We start from the raw sequence: 18,874 nt of genomic DNA on the forward strand, positions 1-18,874 counted from the left end.
CTCGGATGCCCGCCCCCGCCCCGCCCCGGTACGTTTGGCTTCTTCTCCCCTCCTCACGGAAGGGGAGGGCACCCACCGCGTCCCAGGGCAACTTCTGCAGGTGTCCGCGCGCAGCGAGAACGCACGGGCCCGGCCAGCGGCGGGACGGACTGGCCTGGTGCGTGGGAGCCTCGTCCAGGCACAGCGAGCCCGGGAGCCGCTGCTGCAGGGCATGGGGCTGCGGGGCGCAGGAGGGCCGCTGCGGGCCGCTGCGGGCAGTTCAACGGGAAACCCTACTCGGGGAAGGCACTGGCCTCCTGATTCAGGCGTGGAGGGGGCAGGCCTGTACCCTGCAAACGGCCGGGCCGGCCAAGGACGCGGCGGACGGTGCCCACGGGCTGGAGGAATCCACACCACCAGCGTCTACGCTACCCACCTCGGCCGGACTCAGGGTGGCCCCCAGCGAAGTCCAAGGCAGCTTCCAGGGACACAACTTACAACCCAACGGCCATGGAGCCCGAGGAGCCCCCCGGCCCAAGCAGAGGGCGGAGACCCACGGGCTGGAGCCTCCTGCTCCCGCGCGAACCGCACGCCCGTCCGCAGCCACCAGAGCGCACAGCCCTCGCGGCAGGCCGAGGCCCCCGGGGACCCAAGAGGCTCGGAGCCGCGCGCACGGCCCACCGCACAGCCACGCGGGACGCGCACTCCCGCCGCCGCCGCCACCGAACGAGCCCGCGGGCTCCGCACCCGGCGCGCCCCCGCGCAGCCAAGCCACGTGCCCGGCGGCCCGACTGCGCGTGCGCGGGATGCTGCCCGCCCCTCCCCGCGCCGAGAGTCCTCCCCTCCCCCACCCCCGCGTCCTCCCCTCCTCCTCCCACGCCCTCGGCTGCTTCTCCTCGCGCGTCCTCCTCCCCTCACCTTCTCCTCCTGCGCTCTCGCCTTCTCCCTCCGCGTCCTCGCCGCCTCGGCGACCTCACCATCTCCCGTCAGCCGGCACGTGGAGACAGTGTGGGGCGGGAACACGCATGCGCCCAGCAGGGCTGCAGGGGAGGCTCGGCTGCCCCCTGCCGGCCGTCCGGGGCAGTGCAGGACGCCCCGCCACAGCGCCCTGTCCGTCAGGCCTGCGGATTCCCCCAGGTGTTGAAATTCAAGCCGAACGGACCCGAAGACCCCATGCCTTATCCAAAGACGGTTAAGGGACAATTACTTGGAAGCCGTAGAGAAGGGCATGAGTGCAGCTACGACTTCACAACGTACACCAAGATTCATTCCAAACTGCCCACTGCTGCATTTCGAATGCACATCGTAACCGTTCTAGAATAAATACACAAGACAGTCTGCGGGACCTCGGGTCTGGTGACGAGTCCTAATACAAAACACCAAAAGAGGGGCGCCTGCGTGGCTCAGTGGGTTAAGGCCTCTGCCTTCAGCTCGGGTCATGGTTCCAGGGTCCTGGGATCGAGCCCCGCATCGGGCTCTCTGCTTGGCGGGGAGCCTGTTTCCTCCTCTCTCTCCCTCTCTCTCTGCCTACCTGTGATCTCTGTCTGTCAAACACATAAATAAAAAAATCTTAAAAAAAAAAAAAACACCAAAAGACCCCCCCTACCCACCCACACACACATCGGTGATGTGTACGTTGTAAAATGAAGCCTCCCACTCCTTGGAAGACCTTGTTCGGGGAACCAGAAGACGAGCCACAGACGGGGAGAAAATATTTGCAAAATCCATGTCGACAAAGGATTTGTATTCAAAATATGCAAAGAACTCCCACCACTCCACAGTAAGGAGACAGCCCACCCCATCCAAAGCGGGTACAGGACTGAACAGGCACCTCGGCAGAGAAGACAGGGGTCAAGCGCGATACCAGCTGAGAGAGGCCCACATCGCACATTAGAGAATCAGGGGTTAGAACAGCCACGAGCTAGCATGTCTCCCTTTCAGAACGCTGAACACCGAAACAATGATACAGACATGACCCGTCGCGGGAGGGTAAGGCACAGGGATGCTTCTGTTAAAATACAAAATTCAGCCAAATAAATTAGAGGATCTGGTTGGCCTTATTAAGCGGCTCATAAATTAGGCAGCAGCATCCCCTCCATGAAACAGAGGGGCGACCCCTCAGGGCTTCCATGAAGTCAGGGGAAAGAAAGGTTACAAACCACAGGGAACACCATGTGAAAGCCTCCCTGTTTAAATTTTATATTTAGTTTTGTGAATCTTGAATAAGAGGCTTTAAATTTCTTCCTACAAAACTGACACAGACAAGTCCAGTCTTTTTTTTTTTTTTTTTTTTTTTTTTCTGTTTTTCATAGGTTAGCCTCCTGCAGGCACAGCTCCCTGGTTTATGTCGTGGGGATAATGAAGACAAGAGCAGCAGTGAGAAGCCGTCTGTGCTTTGTGAATACCACGTTTGGTTCTCATAGGACCACGTGGGATAGGCGCTATGTTCCTTCCCATTTTACAGATGTAGACACTGAGGCTCAAAGAACGATCTGGTAGTTGGTAGGGAGGTAGAATGGGGCTTGGCCTCTCTCCTGGGGCTACCCTGCCCTACCCTGTGGTCTTCTGCGTCTCTGTTGCCCTAAGGGGATCCTTCCCCTTCTGGATAGTTGCCTCTGAATCCCACCCTTGGTCTCTCACTGCTGGAGTACCCTCCACCCCCACCCCGAGCACAAGAGGAAGAGTCAGAGGGGACAGCCTGGGCTTGGGAGCACCCACCACCCAGGTCAACCCTCTATGTTCAGCTAACAGGGGAGTGGTGTTCTCCAGACTGGGTGGGGGACCTGAGGACATGGAGGTCAGGCCCTCACCCCAGGGAGCACACCCCGTCTTGCCCTTGAGCCCTCCTCGGGCTGAGGACCCTTCCCCCAGGCCCTTCACGGCTCCCCAGATTCATCTCCCTCATCCGTTTAGGCCAGAGATTTAGAACGTGGCTACGGACTTCTTACAATCCGAAAAAGAGAAAAGCCCCAACATTTCACAAAACACATCTGTCCAACCACACAGGGAAGGACTGATAAAGGCACCCCGCTCCTGCCAGGTAGGAGATGCCACCAACAGTCCCCACCCCAAGCCCCCAAAACACAGGAGGGGGGCAGCTGGGGCTCAGAGGATCAGGATTCCAGCCAGAAGGGGTGTCGGGCATCCTGCAGGCCCGGACTGAGGTCCCGTCCACGGTCACCACTCCGCCAGCACAGACCCCCTTTCACGCCCCTGAGAAGATTGCCAATTCTCCGAGAAGGCCTCACTGATAGGTGAAAACAAAAATTAAACAGAACAGCTTTTTTTTTTTTTTTAAAGATAATTTATTTAAGTTTCCACCTTCTGACAACCTGAGGTGCAATATAGAGACATAGATTTTTTTTTTTCACAGGAAACAGTTTTGATTTTAGCACTGTTCTGAGATCTGCCACCTTGAAACTTCCTCAGCCTTAAAATACTGTTTGCAGGACGTCATCTGGTGGGACACAGGATTGCATAAGGGGCACACCAACACCTGCATCACGGAACCCTACTTTGGGGCTACTAAAGGCAAGGTCTGGGTGAGGCAACAGCAAATGTGGGGTCCAAGACCGGCTGGCTGAAGGAGAGAACGCATTAATGCAGGCGTGTACACCATCCCCGAGGGCCCCAGCAGAGGCCGCGGTTGTAACAAAGGCAGCAGACAGGCCTTGTTCTAACACATTAACATATTTGAAGGGGATCTATGTCTAATGTCTGAATTTCTAGCATTTCCTGATGTTCAAAGGTTTGGCTTGTCTTCTTTAAGATGCCTTAAGGAAGGGACAGACCCAGGCTCGCTCATGACCTTGCAGAGGAAGCTAACCCACGCTGTCTCTGGCACAGGGGAGGCCAGGACCACACCTGTGTCAGTGCTGGGGGACAACACCCGCAGCGCCTTCTTCCCGTTTTCACAAGCACACGTCCAGGACCAAGGAGGGAACAGGTACAGCCCCCCCACCCCAATTCTAGGACTGACCCATGGCTCAAGGGGGATTTACCAACAGGCAGTCTCTTTAGCTAAAGTGCAGACCTCTTTGGGGGCAGCTCAGGGGGGCTCCAGGTGGCGGTGGGCTCTGCTCAGACTCCATCTTGTCAAAGCCTTGGGAGTCTGGGGCTTATGAGGATCTGGGATCCCCTCCATCTTCAGACACCCCGTGGCAGGCGTGTGTGGAAGAGACAGGAAGATGGGCAAACCCAGACCTACTGATGCTTTTCTAGAAATGATAAGTTTATCTGTTTCCATTAGTAACCAAGAGCCCTGCACTGAGAACACTTCCCCAGTTGAATCTGAGGGACATGGGAGTTGATTGGACACAGCTGGGGTGGGGCTCCATTCCTGAGCTCTGGTGGACTCGGGGAGCACAGGCCAGTGCCTTGGGAACAGAGCACCCCGGGAACAGAGCACCCCGGCTCCCACGAGACCCTTCCATCCCTCCCCAAAGAGCACGAGACTCTCTGCCCCAGGGACAGCAAGGAACACCAATGAGGTCCTACCAGAGCCTGCCATGGAGGATGGTCTTAGCATCGAGCATATCTGCTGAAGGGGAATAATCTAAAAATGACCCATGCATTTGTTATCTGGTCAGTCAGCACGCCCCTGTTCCCAGCTCCACGGCGACAAGGACACAGGACACCGGTGGCCTGTGTGGCTTTGCCCGGGCTCTGAACGTTGCACGTTGCTCAGCTAAGGGTGCTTCCAGCCCACCCAGTTCCCTTTTTGGTGAAACTCATCCCCGAGGGTCATAAGGAATAAATGACTTATAGGGAAGCTAGGGGAAGGCAGCAGAGACATGAGAGCGAGGGGGGTTGGGGGCTGGGAGGCACGAGGGACCCCCACCCGGCAGCTGATCCTTCACTAAAGACGGGGAGAGGAGAGAGCAGCCTGGCCTGGTCTGAGCGCTGTAACCCCCTCTCGGCAGGCTGGGGCCGGGCCTCCTTGCCCTGGACAGACCATCCTTCCTAAGCTTCCTCACTGTTCCAGGAAAAGGGCTCGCCCCCAGCCTCCACCCCGCTGCCAGGAGTCTGCAGTTTTAGGTCATCTGGTAATAACGCTGACGGGCCCCCCCGTCAACCAACAGTGAGGCTGCTGAAGAGTGCCGGAGGGTCCGGCCTGCAGCTCGCGGCCCGGACAGGCAGTCACGGGCCACCCTGCCCCCGGGTGGCATCTTGGCTCACCCGAACATCCCAGACTTTAATCTGGGTACAGAACTCAGGAAATGGGACTCCTTCTGGTCCTCCTTTTGGTAACGTAAGAACTTAGCAAACCTTCCCCTTTTTTTGGCAACAGGAAACCATAGTTCACTCCATGTTACAGTACAAGTAACTTAGGGTATCACAATCCGGTTCTCCTACCTTTGGTTCAACACACATGCTCACATACAAGGCAGATGCAATCCAAATTATTAACGTGCCCACCCCCCACCTACCGATATTGCTAAAATGAAAACAACGGGCTAAACACATACAGGGCCGCATCTTGGGGGTACCTGCATGGTTCAGTCAATTAAGCATCTGACTCCTGATTTTGAGTCAGGTGATGATCTCAAGGTTGTGAGATAAAGCCCCGCCTCAGGCTCCGCACTGGGCGTGGGGTCCGCCTGGGATTCTCTCTCTCCCTCAGTGCCTGGCCCACCTTCAAAAGCTGCAACTCAACATCATCCTGTTTGCCAAGCAGGGAACTTTTTATTTGAGAGGATTGGCTTTCCAGGCTCACTGTGAAGTGCACAGCCCTGGCGGACAGCCAGCAGAAAGTCTGAACCACCCGTGATGAGGGGCAAGACTTCAAAGCTCCTGGCTTTGGACACTCCACCTGCCGGGATGGGAAGCTCTCTTCTAGGATACAATCTGACCCTTCCTGCATTGAGTCGACGGTTCCTGAGTTTACAGGAAGGGCTCGCAGAGCTCTCATACCAACGTGTCCCTGTTTGTGCAGCAGACGAAGACTTCTGCACGCTCTGGACCTCTGAGAGTGTCCCCTGTCAGTCTGCTCTGGCCGGGCCCTCGAGGGGAGAGACGGGGTCACAGGGACCCAGGGCATCTCAGCAGGGCCAGCTGCCAGCCTTCTTTCCAGGGACCAGACTCCTCCAAGTGACAGTGGCCAGAGGCATCGAGGAGGGCCCAGGTCTCGGCACGGTCTGAGCCAACTGGGCAGCTCAACCCCACTCTGCCAGCCACATCCAGAAGAACAAGCAATGGGAGGGGAGAAAACCCCAAGCGGTCCTTGCTTCCACCTTCAAATGCTATTTCAGGAGGCCCACAGGGGGTAGTCAACCTCTCAAGATCATTTTCGAAGTTAAAGTGCTTGGAAAAGCCCAAAGAAATCAAAGGGGTGTTTCCTTCCAAAGGCCCAGGAGTCCTGCTGGCTCCGCCCCGGGGTGGGGGGTGGGAGGGGAAGGGCAGCGCCTCTCTCCCGGGCACTCTGGAGAGAGCCTCAGAACCCACTCCACTCCCTCCAGAAACCAGAATCAGACTTTTATACAAAATTCTTTTATATACATGGGTAAGTCTTTGGGGCACCTTACGAAAAAGTTGTAACGCATTTCAACTAACTACTGAGATGTGACTAATAAAGCCAAAGTCGTCGAGCATCAAGGGAGAGCCTTGCGGGGACTCGGACAGACCCCCTCCCCCATGCAGCCCTGATTCTACGGGGGGGGGGGGAGCACAACGGATTCAGGGGTCACGGTTGAGTGTTTCAGGAGGGGACGCATTATCGGACAGAAGCATTGGAGGAGGGGCCTACATACCCCTTAATTTGACCTTATGTGTCTGAAATGCCATCAGTAGAGACATGCACGGTCCCTGGGCTCAACACTGGCCCAGGGTGGGGTGGAGGGACCTCCGGTCTGTGGGACCTGACCCAGCAACACAGCTGTGCATTGTGTGGTGACCTCACCAGACAGGCTGACCTCTCTCTCTCTCTCTCTCTCTCACACACACACACACACACTCACACAAACGATACCGTTATAAAAATAAGCGGAGTTTCAGGATCCAGCCTTCGAACACCAGCCCAGTCCCATCACACCAAGCTTCACGTCGCCTCTCCTGTGCTCACCGAGACATGCGGCTACAGCTCCGTCACTGCCTGCTCGTCTCTGGAATGTTCCAGGGAGGCATCCCACGACGGAAAGCGTTCCAGCACTGGCCGGGTCAGTGGCCAGCAGGCATGGTTTTGCTGTTCTCCAGGGCAGACCGTGATGTAATGACTGGGGGGTGGGGAGGCAGAGAGGGGAAACAGGAGGGGGATGTGGGGAAAGGAGTGCGCCCACGGGCCTACTGTCAAGGTCAGTGCCCAAGTGCAAGGGGCAGAGGCAGAGGGAAGCGGATGGACGGGAAGTATTCATGCCAGAGGAGCCACATGCTGGCTGCTTGCGGTCACACGTCCGTCCCCTCGGGTTGGCATAGACCCCAAGAGAAAAGCCAGCGTTCCCGGCACCAGAAACGGGACGAGGGGGTATCTGCCGAGTGTGCAGGAAAGCGGTCAGCCCGTGAGGGGCAAAGGGGCAGAGGTGCCTTCCCATGGCTGCTGGGGGGCGGGGTCCCCAGGCCTCATGGCCACTCCACACACCAGCCACTGCCCCCAGAAGCCGCCTCTGCCCGGCTGTCCGTGACATGGACACAGATTTTTCCGTCTTCCTTGAAATACCGAAGAGCAAGGGTGGTTGTTCTGCAGCTACTGGAGAGACTTCTCTCATCGGCGCCTCTTGTCGGGGCAGGAGGCCCGCGCTCCCCCCAGGATGGACGTGGGGAACTCTGTCTGCATCATGAGGAAGCTGCGCAGACAGCGCATTGCAGGTGCCCTGACACCGCCCCCGCCCCGGGGCTGGTGTGATTCGCAAGCGACCACGCAGATCTCACGAGGACTCCAGGACGCTCACACCCCTTGCTGGGCCTTCTGCAGCCGGGAAGGAGGTCCTCGGCACCATGCTCTCTCCTTCCCTAAAATAGCCAAGTGTCTCTTTCCTCTTAGCAGTTCCTAGGACTCCGGTTCCTGTCACACGGTGGGCAGCTGGCACAGAGCCCGCAGGAGCCATGGACCGACCCGGCCTGCCCAGGGAGGCCCATTGCCCCCTCCGCAAGGCCGTGGCTCAGCAGGAGCCCCGACTGGGGGAGCACCCCCACTCCATCCCGCTGCTGAACAAGAGGGTCCCGGACTGTCGCCCACGTCACTGGCGCATGCCAGCTCCTGATGCCCCCATCTGCATTCCCCCGTGCACCTCCCACCCCCCTTCTCCTGCAGGCGGCTGCAGCAGGCACTGCCCTGGGCCCACCTCGGCCCTGGCGTCCTTCCTCCTCCTCCTGCTTGGTCCTGTGTCGTGGCCCTGACACCCAGGAGCAGGGGCAATCACCTTGGTTTTAGCCGTGTAATCCCAGAGACCCTTTGGCACGCGGATGGGGGGAGCAGACAAGGCAGAAGGGAGGTGGGGAGACGGGCAACCAGATTCTTCTAACCGCTAGTTCTAGGGCAGCGTGGAGTGGCTCTGGGTGCTTCCGAGGTCATGCAGGGTCATCAGGTAGGGTGACAGCCAGTCGCTGGTCCAGAAGAGGGGTGTACACCCTCGGTCCTCCTGGAGGGTGCTCCGGGCGACCTCCCATGGCCTTCCTACTCAATGGCCATCTGCTCAATGTGGTCGCTCAGCAGCTTGTACTGCTCTGGAAAAGAAAACATCGTTAATTCTTGGAAGAAAGATGTCCACACTGACGGGCAGACCCTGCTCTTGGCATGTGGGCAGTAGCAAAGCATGACCTCGGCGGGAATGGCAGCATCATCAGGAACACCGAGCCGTGAGCCGCCAGCATGCTGCCTGCCTGGCCCCTGGGACTGGGCTCCCCGGAAATGAGACACGTGTTTTTAAGGAAAGAACCTCAAGCCTAGGGAAGGCTCCGTGCCGGTGGACGAACCGTGCCAAGGGAACCAGGCCTGAGTCCTATAGGGATGGAGGGCCGCGGGGCAGGCCAGGAGACAGTGTCTTGCCCCGTGCTGTGGGGCTGATGGACGCGTTCTGTGATTTTCGGGGGGGGGGGGCACCGGGCACTCTCCTAACTCCTGAGGCCACTCCTCTGTGGCCCCTCTTAATTTGGTGCAGGATGGAGGATTTTAAAAAATGATTTATTTGAGAGAGAGAAAATGCAAGCAGTGGCAGGGGAGGGAAAATCCCAAGCCGACTCCCTGCTTTTTTTTTTGTTAAAGACCACTGCGTCCATCCAAATGTGTATTTAAGCGGAAGCCTTTTTAGACCATGAGGAAAGCCTTTTCGTAGCAGGTGCGATGCTACGTAAACACCAGCTCTAACCGAGTGGGGGGGATATGTAACCTATCCTCTCTTGCTAGAGAAGTCGGAGACTCTAGAGAGACGTCACGGCTCCTACCCCCACCATGGCAGCGTGGTTCAAGAAACAAAGCAGGCCATTTAGAAGCAAGGGCAACTGATGGTCAGAGCTTCAAGTTCAGAGTCTGAGCGCCCAGTCCCATCTTCGCCTTTGGCCCCGTTTGGAAACACGGGGGAGGCGAGGCTCCCCAACCCCAGCGTGCCTACCCCACCCCGGCAAATGCTGCCTAGCAGGAAAGGCCTTTCAGTGCAACGGGAAGTGTCCCGGGCATGCAGGGAGATGGGAAGAGCGGAGCCGTGAGTCCGCCGACAGTTCAGCATCACGTTTCTAATGAAAACTCTGGCAATCCTTGGGGTGGGATGGGGTGGGGTGGGGTGGGGCAGAGCACTGGTTCCCCAGCCCGAGCCCTGGCCGCCTCCGGCCGCCGCTCACCTTCGTCCAGATTGCCGATCACGGCCTGCTTCTTCAGGAAATCATTACACAGCTTCTTGCTGAGCCCGAACGCCAGCATGTTGTGAGTGAACGTGCTGGAGGAAAAGACACCCGTGAGCGGCTGCCCTTCCTTCTCTCTGAGAGGGGAGGAGGGCCGGGGCGGGGGGGGGGGGGGACAAAGAGCAGTTGCCTTGGCCCGGCGCTACTTTGCTGTGCAACTGCCCACCATGGGGCGGCGGGGCACGAGGCGTGTTTGTTGGGAACCGGAAGCCGGGTCAAACATCATGAACCGCGGGCTTGCGGGCTGCGTGAAAACACAGGGCTACAATGACACAGAGACGTGTGGTGCTGTCAGGGACACCTCCCCCATGCCATGTCCCGCAGGTCAGGTCGGAAGGTCTCCTTGGCGGGGGGGGCCTCTTGTCACCGTATCTGGGCATCGGTGCCCCCCTCTGCCCTGCACGAGGACAGGCCTTCCGCAGGAGAACCCCAGGTTGGCCCCCCGCACCGCCCCACTCGGTCGGGGCCCCCTGGGTGGGGTCGTCGTCCGTGCTCTCACCCCAGCTGCCCGAAGGTGATGTTCTCATTGAACCGCAGACTGTCGTTGCGTTCCTCTTGGGTCATGTGGCACCACTTCTCCCTGCAAGCACAGGGGACAGGAGAGGGTTCCCGAATGCCGTCACGCTCCCCTGCCTCTCACTTCCCCCCTGCCCCGCTCTGATCTACAGGGGGCCCCCGATCCACAGTGGGGAGCACCTCCCCCAGAGAGCTGTTGGATCCGCTCTTCCACAAAGCCTGCCCAGGGTTCTGCCACTCTGCCTGACAGGCCCAAACACCAACTCCATCACCCCGTCCTTCCTGAGACGAGGCGATCCGAAAGCTCATACGCTTCCTACTGACCCAGAGATGATGGGCACTCAGTGGCTGCCCAGAACATTCTCTAGGGGACAAGGACACTATCCCCCGTGTCCTTCTCTGTGGGTCACGGATGGGAGGTCCTGACGCCACTGGGGAGGCAGGATGACCTGCAGAGAGGACAGGGTCCCGCTGGCGTCCAGGGGAGGGGGAGCTGAGAACCCGTCCAGGAGGTCCCTCGGGCTGGTGCTCCCGCTGCAGGTCTCACAGGCTCTTTGGAGGGGGCAGCGTGTCAGCCTCTTGTGGCAGGGAGGCCCAGGGAGCAGGGGAGCTTGGCCGTGCTGAGGGCCCCTGGCCCGTCAGGCCAGATCTTCGCCCGGCTGTACTTCCCAGCCCTGACTTCCTCAGAGGCCCAGGTTCGTGCCCTGCGCCCCTCCCAGGAGCACAAGGATGAGACCCCAATCTCCCCGAAGGCCCCTGTGCAGATGGCACGAGGCCTTAGCACAAAGTGCAGAAACGCCAAGAGAAAGCATCACGGTCTGTGGGCAGCTGCCCGGGCGGGACTCTGAAGCCCGACTGTCCTCCCTGGAGAGGGACGCGAGCCCGCACGGCTCTGGGGCGGGGACGCTGCTCTCCGAGCCCTGTGAGCTATGTGTCCTGATGGAAAGCCGCCTCCAGCCACTCGCTGTGGGTGTGGTTGCCCTTCCCCTGGGAGAGCACTCCGTCTCAAGCACATCCCCGGCCCCTCCGTGTCTCCCAAGAAGCGGGCTCCTTGCAGGGGCAAATACAGGTGTGGAGGAGATGCTCACTTAAGCCCACTGCCCCTTCAAGATTCCGCTCTGGGTGATGAGTCTGACTAAAGGTTAGAGAGAGAAGAGACGAGGGAGAGACGAGGCAGAGTGAGGGAGCGAAGAAGCCAAAGGAAGAGAGAAAGAACCAACATCAAACCTCAACTGCTCCCTGCCCGCCGGGCCCAGAGCCACTCGTGCTGCTGCGGCTTAGCGGAAGGCCACAGGACACCGGGGACAGGTGTCATTCCCAGCCTCCTCGTGCCGATGACAGGACGCCCGTGAAGATACCCAGCGCATGCTTCCAGGCATGACCCTGATCCCATCTTCCTTCTCAGCCTCTTTCCCGCAGTGGTTGTCCGGGCACATGAATCCCCATACCACCATCAGGCCTGCTGTGTACAGTTGTGTAGGTTGTGCAATGCACAACCCCACACCACATGGGAATGACCGGCCGCCCTGACCCTCCTGACCTGGATGAGGAGGAGATTCTCTTGGCTGTGGTAAGTCCTAGAAGTGGGGCATTTAATCTGACCTTCGAAGAAAGAGGTGGAAGGCCGCTGGCACTCAGTGGGTCAGGTGCTGCCTGCTGTCCAATCAGTTCCTGAAAACTGAGATCAATACCCAATACCGGGCACGGTCTAATCCCACACAGACGGCAGGACGTGTGTCTACACTGCTACGGTGGGAGCTGGATTGCAAGCAACAGATGCCTTTGGAAACGGAGGCCTTTCTGCCTCTGAGTCTCACCAGCCGGGTTTACCGAAGAGGAGAAATGATGCTGGAGGCACGAGGTTGCCCAGGGATCCAGGGCCCACCCTCCCGCCCCAGTCTCAGAGGAACACTCACCCTTCATCCGGCTGAGGCCGGGAGCATGTGTGGGTGTCCCAGGGGGCAGGTTCGAGACTTGTGTGGTCAGACCACATCTGCTCTGGGGCTCAGAGTGAGGCCCAGAGGCCGGCACCCCCTCGTGGGCTTGGTGCCGACTGATTTGGAGGCGGCCGTGATGCTTCAGCAATGCTGGGCCTCAGCCACTGGTGCCAGGCAGCCCTGCCCCTGGGAGGCTGTGGTGAGTCATGCTCCCCCCCCCCCAGAGACACTGTGGGGACGCGGGGGCTTTGTACTAAAGGCCATGTCCTTATGCCTAAATGCTCCTTGTATAGTCATAATAAGGCTGCGTAAGAAACAAGATCTCTCATAAACAATAAGCACTAAAAATATATCACTGATGAAAGGAAGCGTGCTTTAGGAAATGTCCGGCGAAAACAATCACTGTACCAGAAACTGTATTGTGAGTAGGCAGGCCTTGAGCTACCGACATGTATTACAAAAGATAATCAACAAATAAATAAAATCTTTAAAAAAAAAAAAAGATACCCAACAAATACAAAGGTCAAATGATGAGATTCAGACCCCACTGGGGGCTCCAAGAAAACAGCCTATTCCAGGCCCTTCTCTGGAGGGGGCACCCTCACACACAAACACGCACACGCGTGCACGGGCTCCACACCAGGCCATGGCTGGCAAGGCGGGGGCAGCTGTCCTTCCTCCCTGACCCCCAGGCCTGTCCCAGGGGCAGGGGAGGGTCTGCCAGACCCCTGCACACGCCGGCACCTGGCTGACAGAGCCAGATTCTCTGTGCGCCCCCACCCCTGCTGCCCCCATGGCTTTGTGCCACGACCAGATTACCAAGCGTGACGTCAAGGGGGTGGGTTCGAGGCCTGCTCTGGAGGGGCTGGAGTGGCCAGTGGAAGGCTGGCCTCTCCCTCTCTGAACTCACACCAGGCCCTGCAGGGTCTCGAGGGCCTTCTGTGTGTCCTGTTCCTGGTGCTCTGCCCTTGGCGAGTCCCCCCCGCCCCCCCGCCACCGGCCTGTCCCCAGCGCGGGGCTTGCCCCGGGCGGCGGTGCCGAGCGGCCCCTGCGTGCGGGCTCTGCCTCCTGCAGCAGCTGGCGCGCGGCTCCCACCCTGAGGCGGCCCTGGTGGGGACCCCCGGCCCCGGAGCATGAACAAAGGCACGTGGACACACACCTCTTCTTCTCCTCCTCTCCAGCATCCCCTCTGGAGCGGCAGCAGAAACAGGTAAACAGAGGAACATGTCAAAGTCATGCAAGATACGTGGATGGAAAAAAGAGAAGAGCGAGAGAGGAGCGTTATTACGGCAGAAACAGAGACAGAGAGAGATGGGGTACTCGAGACCGCTCATCTGCTAGGAGCCCGACAGCTACGTAAGCAGCAGGAGGAAACCCCGTTCGCCTACAAGCATTGAAGCGCTTCCTTCAGTCTGGTTTCCCGGCAGAGCGTGGGATTCTCTCTCTAGAATCCCCGGGGCGGCTCCCTCTGCCTCCCTCAGGAGAGGCAGCCGCAGCGGACTGCCCAGGGAGGGTGTCGCTGCCCCCGACCCGTGCAGACAGGAAGACTGCACTTCCAATCCCCCCAGAGCTGGTGGACCGGCCACACAGCAGGCACCTGCTGTCCCCTGCCAGGGAGAAAGGCTGAGGGGTCTCCCCCTGTTAGAGAAGGAGAGGTTCATGACAGAGAGGGGGTGCAGTAGGGGAGCCAGGACTGGGAGGGCTGCTGCCCTTTCCTGACCAGCCACTCGACACAGTGGGCAGTAACTGTGGCTTGCTGTGGCCAGAGCAGGAAGGGCCACCAGCCCTCACTCTGCCCTGTGCTCTGTGTGACCGTTTACAAAGGGGGTCTCCTGATGTGGCAAGACTAGCGTCAGGGAGGCTAGGGGGGTCTCAGGCTGCAGACCAGAGCAGTAAGCTAAAGGTAGCAATCGCATCTCCCCAGAGGTTAGCTCTCTTGAGCTGAGTCTATGGCGGCGGGAGGTGGAGGGCAGCTGGCCCTGCGTGCCCCGAGTCCTGTGGCCACGGTTCTTACAGCAATAGGCAGACTCAATCCTTGGGTGTCCTGATGGGTTCGTTCTGGGGGAGTGTGCGTTTCAGAGGAGGGTCAGCCCAAGTCATGCCAGAGCCCAGGACAGAAAGCGTTCATGCAAGCCGAGGAACCCACATCGACTCCCGCCCACGAAGCTGTGCGTGCCCGGGACCCCCCCAGGCAGCTCGCCGGGCGCCGGGGCCAGAAGGAGCTGAAAAAGAGACGGACGCACCGACTCAGCTGCCGTTCTGCTCTCCTCTGCAGAAACCGGAAAATAAAGCCAGTTCCCGGGCCTCTGCCGCAAGGCAAGGCGGGCCCAGACACTGCTCCTACCTGGTAGTGGGCGACCGCTTTCTCCTCTCAGAGTGGACAGCATCGAAGAAAGCCGCATTCCAGAACCTCAGTGTATGCCTGGGGGACAGAGCCGAGTGTCAGTCCTCTGCGGGGAGGCGGGGAGGCGGCGCTCAGAGGGATAAGAATGCGCGGCCTGCAGGCATGTCGCAGAGAGGCAGAGCAGGGAAGAGGAAATTGGCCAGCTGCCTTTGTCCCAAATCAAGGTGGGTCCCTGGGCTCCTGGCAAAGGTCATCTCTCTCCCAGGAGGAGGGTATGACATGGAGGCAGGTAAAGTCCACATGCATCTACAGGACATGGAGGAAAGCCGTCTTCTGCTTCTGCACCCCCGCTGGGCCTCCCAGAGGAAGATGGGCGTTTGGGGACACCTGCTGCCCGAGAACAGGGTCTAGTAACATAAACGGGAACCTGGCGAGGACAGGCCGTGTGCAGAGAACAAACATGTTCATAGGGACTCACAAGTAAGAGACGTTCTTCCTAAAGATCAAGGGTCAGCCAACTACGCCACTGTGGCCTTCGAGGGAGGGGCACATCTGACATCCCTGGGGCTCAGGGGCCGGCTCTCTGTCTACTTGGGGGTGAACATAGCATGGCAATGGAGAGCCTTTGGAGGGACCAAGGCGGCCCAAACAGTGATCCACAGAGAGAGAGAGAGGGCAGGGCAGGGGCTCCCCCGACCGTCGGCCTCTCACTTTACTCACGACCTTCATTCTTAGACATTCGTATAAAATAGCTTTATTGGGATATAATTCACATACCATAAACTCAGTCTTCTAAAGTCCACGATTCAGTGGTTTTTACTCTATTCCGAGTTGTGCAACCCGGAGTGCGATCCTCAGAACATTTTCATGCCCCCATAAAGAAACCCTGTCCCCGTGAACAGTCCCTCCCTGACTCCTGCTTCCCGCAGCCCCCAACGACCGCTCAGCTGCTCTGTCTCTAGGGACGGGCCTGTCCCTGATGACAGATGAGGATAAACAGCATCATCTACTACGTGGCCTTTCGTGTCTGTCTTTTTTTTTTTTTTTTTTTTTAAAGATTTCATTTATTTGACACAGAGAGAGAGAAATCACAAGTAGGCAGAGAGGCAGGCAGAGAGAGATAGGGGAGGAAGCAGGCTCCCTGCGGAGCAGAGAGCCGGACATGGGGCCCGATCCCAGGATCCTGGGATCATGACCTGAGCCTAAGGCAGAGGCTTTAACCCACTGAGCCACCCAGGCGCCCCCTTTCGTGTCTGTCTCGTAATTATTTCCAGGTTCACCCGAGTCTCAACGGTCAGCGTCTCGCCCCTCCTGTGGCTGAAGAAGGCCACGTGATTGGGAGGTATCACATTTTGCAGATCCACACATCATGCATCCCTGTCCGTGGATATCTGGGTGCTTCCCAGCTATGGGCTATTAAATGTGCGTGAGTCTTGGCCCGAGTACCTGTGCTCAGTTCCCTGGAGCCCCTGGCTAGGAATGCAACTGCTGGGCTGCAGGCTAACTCTCGGCTAACATCTGGGGGAGCTGCCAGGTTTGCTCGGCCGCTGTCCCCCAGCCCTCCCCGCAGACAGGGTATGTGGGTTCCAGTTTCTCCACATCCTCACCCACAGCCACCACGGTTCCCCTTTTCCATTCCAGCTATCCTGGGGGGGCATGGTGAGCCCTGGCTGGCGAGGGAGCCGCAGGGGCCAGGAGCTCAGGCCCGCAGGTGTGAGGGCGGCCTTACCAGATGGGCTGCTGCTTCAGGTGCGTGTACAGGTAGATCTTCTCCCCCTTCCTTTCTTCCTCCGGGCTGCACGCGGTCACTGCGGGAGGGCGACAGACACCGCCCGTGGCTCTGGTTGCCCGCACAGGTTGGCAAACCCCTCAGCGACCCTCCTGGCAGGCACCGCTTCTCCCCAAAGGTTATGGAAACGCACGGTAGAAATTTCCGGACCACTTGTCCAACATCGCCCATGGCCGGGAAGGATGCTCCTGCCATCCTTCTGAGGGAAGGATGTGGGGGCTCCTTCTGAGGGAAGGATCCCTGGCTCGGGCCCCCACGCCCACCAATATGTTCCCTCACTTCCCTGCGATGAGGAATTTAGCTCCCGAATCCTCTCCCCAGAGAAGAGGCTCCCCGCCAAAATTCCATAGGCAAGTCCAGGCCAGGGTGGAGAGAAGTTGGGAGTCACCTAGGACAGAATCTGGTGCCCGGGGGGGAAGGAGCCCGGATGTTCAGGGGCCTGCTTGGTGAGGCTGCTGGTGACCAAGGACGGTGGCTGGGGGTGGTCGAAGACCCCTGGGGGGCCTGGCTACGGGACCAGGGGCGCTGCTGTGGCCACAGCCGGACACCTACTAGGCCAGGAGAGCCCTGGAAGACACTCACCTGTCTTCTGCGGCTTCTCCTTGGGCTTGTTCTCCTCCTCCCTGGGGGACAGAACCGCAGCAGTGACATAATGACCCCCCCTACCCATTTTCTCAGCTCAAAGGAACCGGTCTAACTTGGCTGAAGCAGAATTATGTCTCTTAGCGATGGGTACATTTCATGTGGTTTCTTTTGAAAAAGTGTTAGGAAGTCAGGGCTATATTCACCAACTGCCAATCTTCCGGGACTAAGGAGATGCGGCAAGGACGCTCCCTTGCACCATCTTCTCTGATTCCAAAACTGCTCGGACCAGACAAGGAACAAAACCAAGTCTCCCGGCGGGAACCAGCCATCGCAGAGGACAGTGGGGACCGCAGGGAGCCTGGGGTTCTCTTGCTGACGTGCCCCCTTTCTTGGGAGGTTTGGCTTCAACACCCCGTTCTCAAGCGCCCGGTCCCGGAAGGCTCCTGAGCTCCTGCCGCAAAACGGCCATCCTGGGGGACGGGGGTCTTTCCCCTGCCTACCTGGTTCCGTTCACACGAGCTTTCACTGCACTTCCAGGAGGAAGAGCCAGGGAGGAGCTGATTCCCCTCCTGCCGCTGACAGCTTCCACATGCTCCCCCCATCAGTCCTAGAAGATCCCGGCCCCCAGGACATCCCTGTGTGTCAGCCAACCCACCAGCATGTGTGAACCCCAGAGAACCCTGGGGAGTCAAGCGGGGCTAGCAGCTGTGCTGCCAGCTCCAAAGGCACCCAGGGAGGCCAAGCGGATGCCTCCACGGCCAGCCCACGGCCTCCCCGTCACCGCCACTAGCAGGTGGCACGGGGCCTCAGCCCTTGGCCACAGCCGCCCCTCCCCCCACAGTCCACCTGCTGACACGTACTCTTGCTTCCTGGCCAGAGGCCCCTTCAGCTTGGTCTCCAGCCCCCCGAAGAAGCCCTTGACGTTCTCTGTCTTGGCCGATGTGTTCTTTAGCAGCCGCTCAGCGATGTCCTTCTTCTCCGCCAGCCAGCTGTTGGCGGACTTCAGGTAGGAGTCGATGCTCCCCGCGGGCTTCTCCTTGGACTCAGAGGGCAGCAGGTGCGGCTTACCTGGAGTGGGGGAGAGGCGGGAGGGGGCAGGAAAGGAACTGCGCTGTGTAGGGGGAACAACACGACGCCGGAGCCTCTCGGAGGCAGTGGCAACCAGCGAAGGACCCAAGATGCCAAAGGAAGGTGGAGGGCCGGGCCTCTCAGGCCACAGCTAAGCACCTGCTGCATCTAAGAAGGCAGCCAGGTGCACCCAGACTAATGAAGAAACAGGAGCGGACCCAGCCCTGAAGCCCGAGGACCTGAAGGAGGGGAGCAACGGACACGCGGAGCTCCGCCGCGGCAGAGGCCCAGGGTTAGAGGGGGGCGAGGAGCCTCTCCCTGTGCGAGGAGGAGGCATGCAGACTCCGGACAGGCTCTGGGCCCCCGTGTGGGCCTGAAACTGGACGAGGCGGGAGTGGGCATCCCAGAGAGAACAGTAAGGCCAAAGGCTCTCCCGCAGCTTAAGGCGCCACCGACAGGTCAGAGTCGCCCTCAAGTCAAGGCGCCCCGACAGATAAAGACGGGACTGCCGGTCAAAGATACCCTCTTCGGGTGCCTGAATGACTCAGTCGTTAAGCGTCTGCTTTGGGTTCAGGTCATGATCCCAGAATCCCGGGGCAGAGCCCCACACCAGGCTCCTGCTCAACAGGAACTCTGCTTCTCCCTCGGACCCTCCCCTCTGTGTTCTCTCTCTTGCTCACTGTCTCTGTCAAGTAAGTAAGAGCTTTAAAAAAATCTTAAAAAAAAAAAAAGACCCTTCAGAGCCTTGCAGGTCAAAGGCCACCCCCCCACCATCAAGGTGCTGAGTGTCCCCTACTAATTTAAGCTGCTGTGGGCACAGATGTGACT

The 18,874-nt window shown here is 59.0% G+C and overlaps 1 protein-coding gene across 3 annotated transcripts in view; it reads right to left on the reverse strand.

Annotated features, from left to right (window-relative positions):
- Positions 1-6,630: 6,630 nt before the first annotated feature.
- KIAA0513 (KIAA0513 ortholog) overlaps positions 6,631-18,874 on the reverse strand; it is a 58,650-nt gene continuing 46,406 nt past the window's right edge. For 2 of the 3 annotated variants that reach the window (XM_059151426.1, XM_059151425.1), the window contains exons 6-13: positions 17,839-18,046; positions 16,976-17,016; positions 16,334-16,412; positions 14,605-14,682; positions 13,420-13,449; positions 10,307-10,387; positions 9,748-9,842; positions 6,631-8,637 (exon numbers count right to left, since the gene is read on the reverse strand). In XM_059151426.1, the coding sequence (XP_059007409.1) occupies positions 8,588-8,637; positions 9,748-9,842; positions 10,307-10,387; positions 13,420-13,449; positions 14,605-14,682; positions 16,334-16,412; positions 16,976-17,016; positions 17,839-18,046 (662 nt within the window). In that variant the 3' untranslated portion in view covers positions 6,631-8,587. The remainder of the gene's footprint in view (positions 8,638-9,747; positions 9,843-10,306; positions 10,388-13,419; positions 13,450-14,604; positions 14,683-16,333; positions 16,413-16,975; positions 17,017-17,838; positions 18,047-18,874) is intronic. The other variant, XM_059151427.1, reaches the window with a different exon arrangement.

Source organism: Mustela lutreola, chromosome 16 (genome assembly GCF_030435805.1).
Source record: "Mustela lutreola isolate mMusLut2 chromosome 16, mMusLut2.pri, whole genome shotgun sequence".
Lineage (NCBI taxonomy): Eukaryota > Metazoa > Chordata > Mammalia > Carnivora > Mustelidae > Mustela > Mustela lutreola.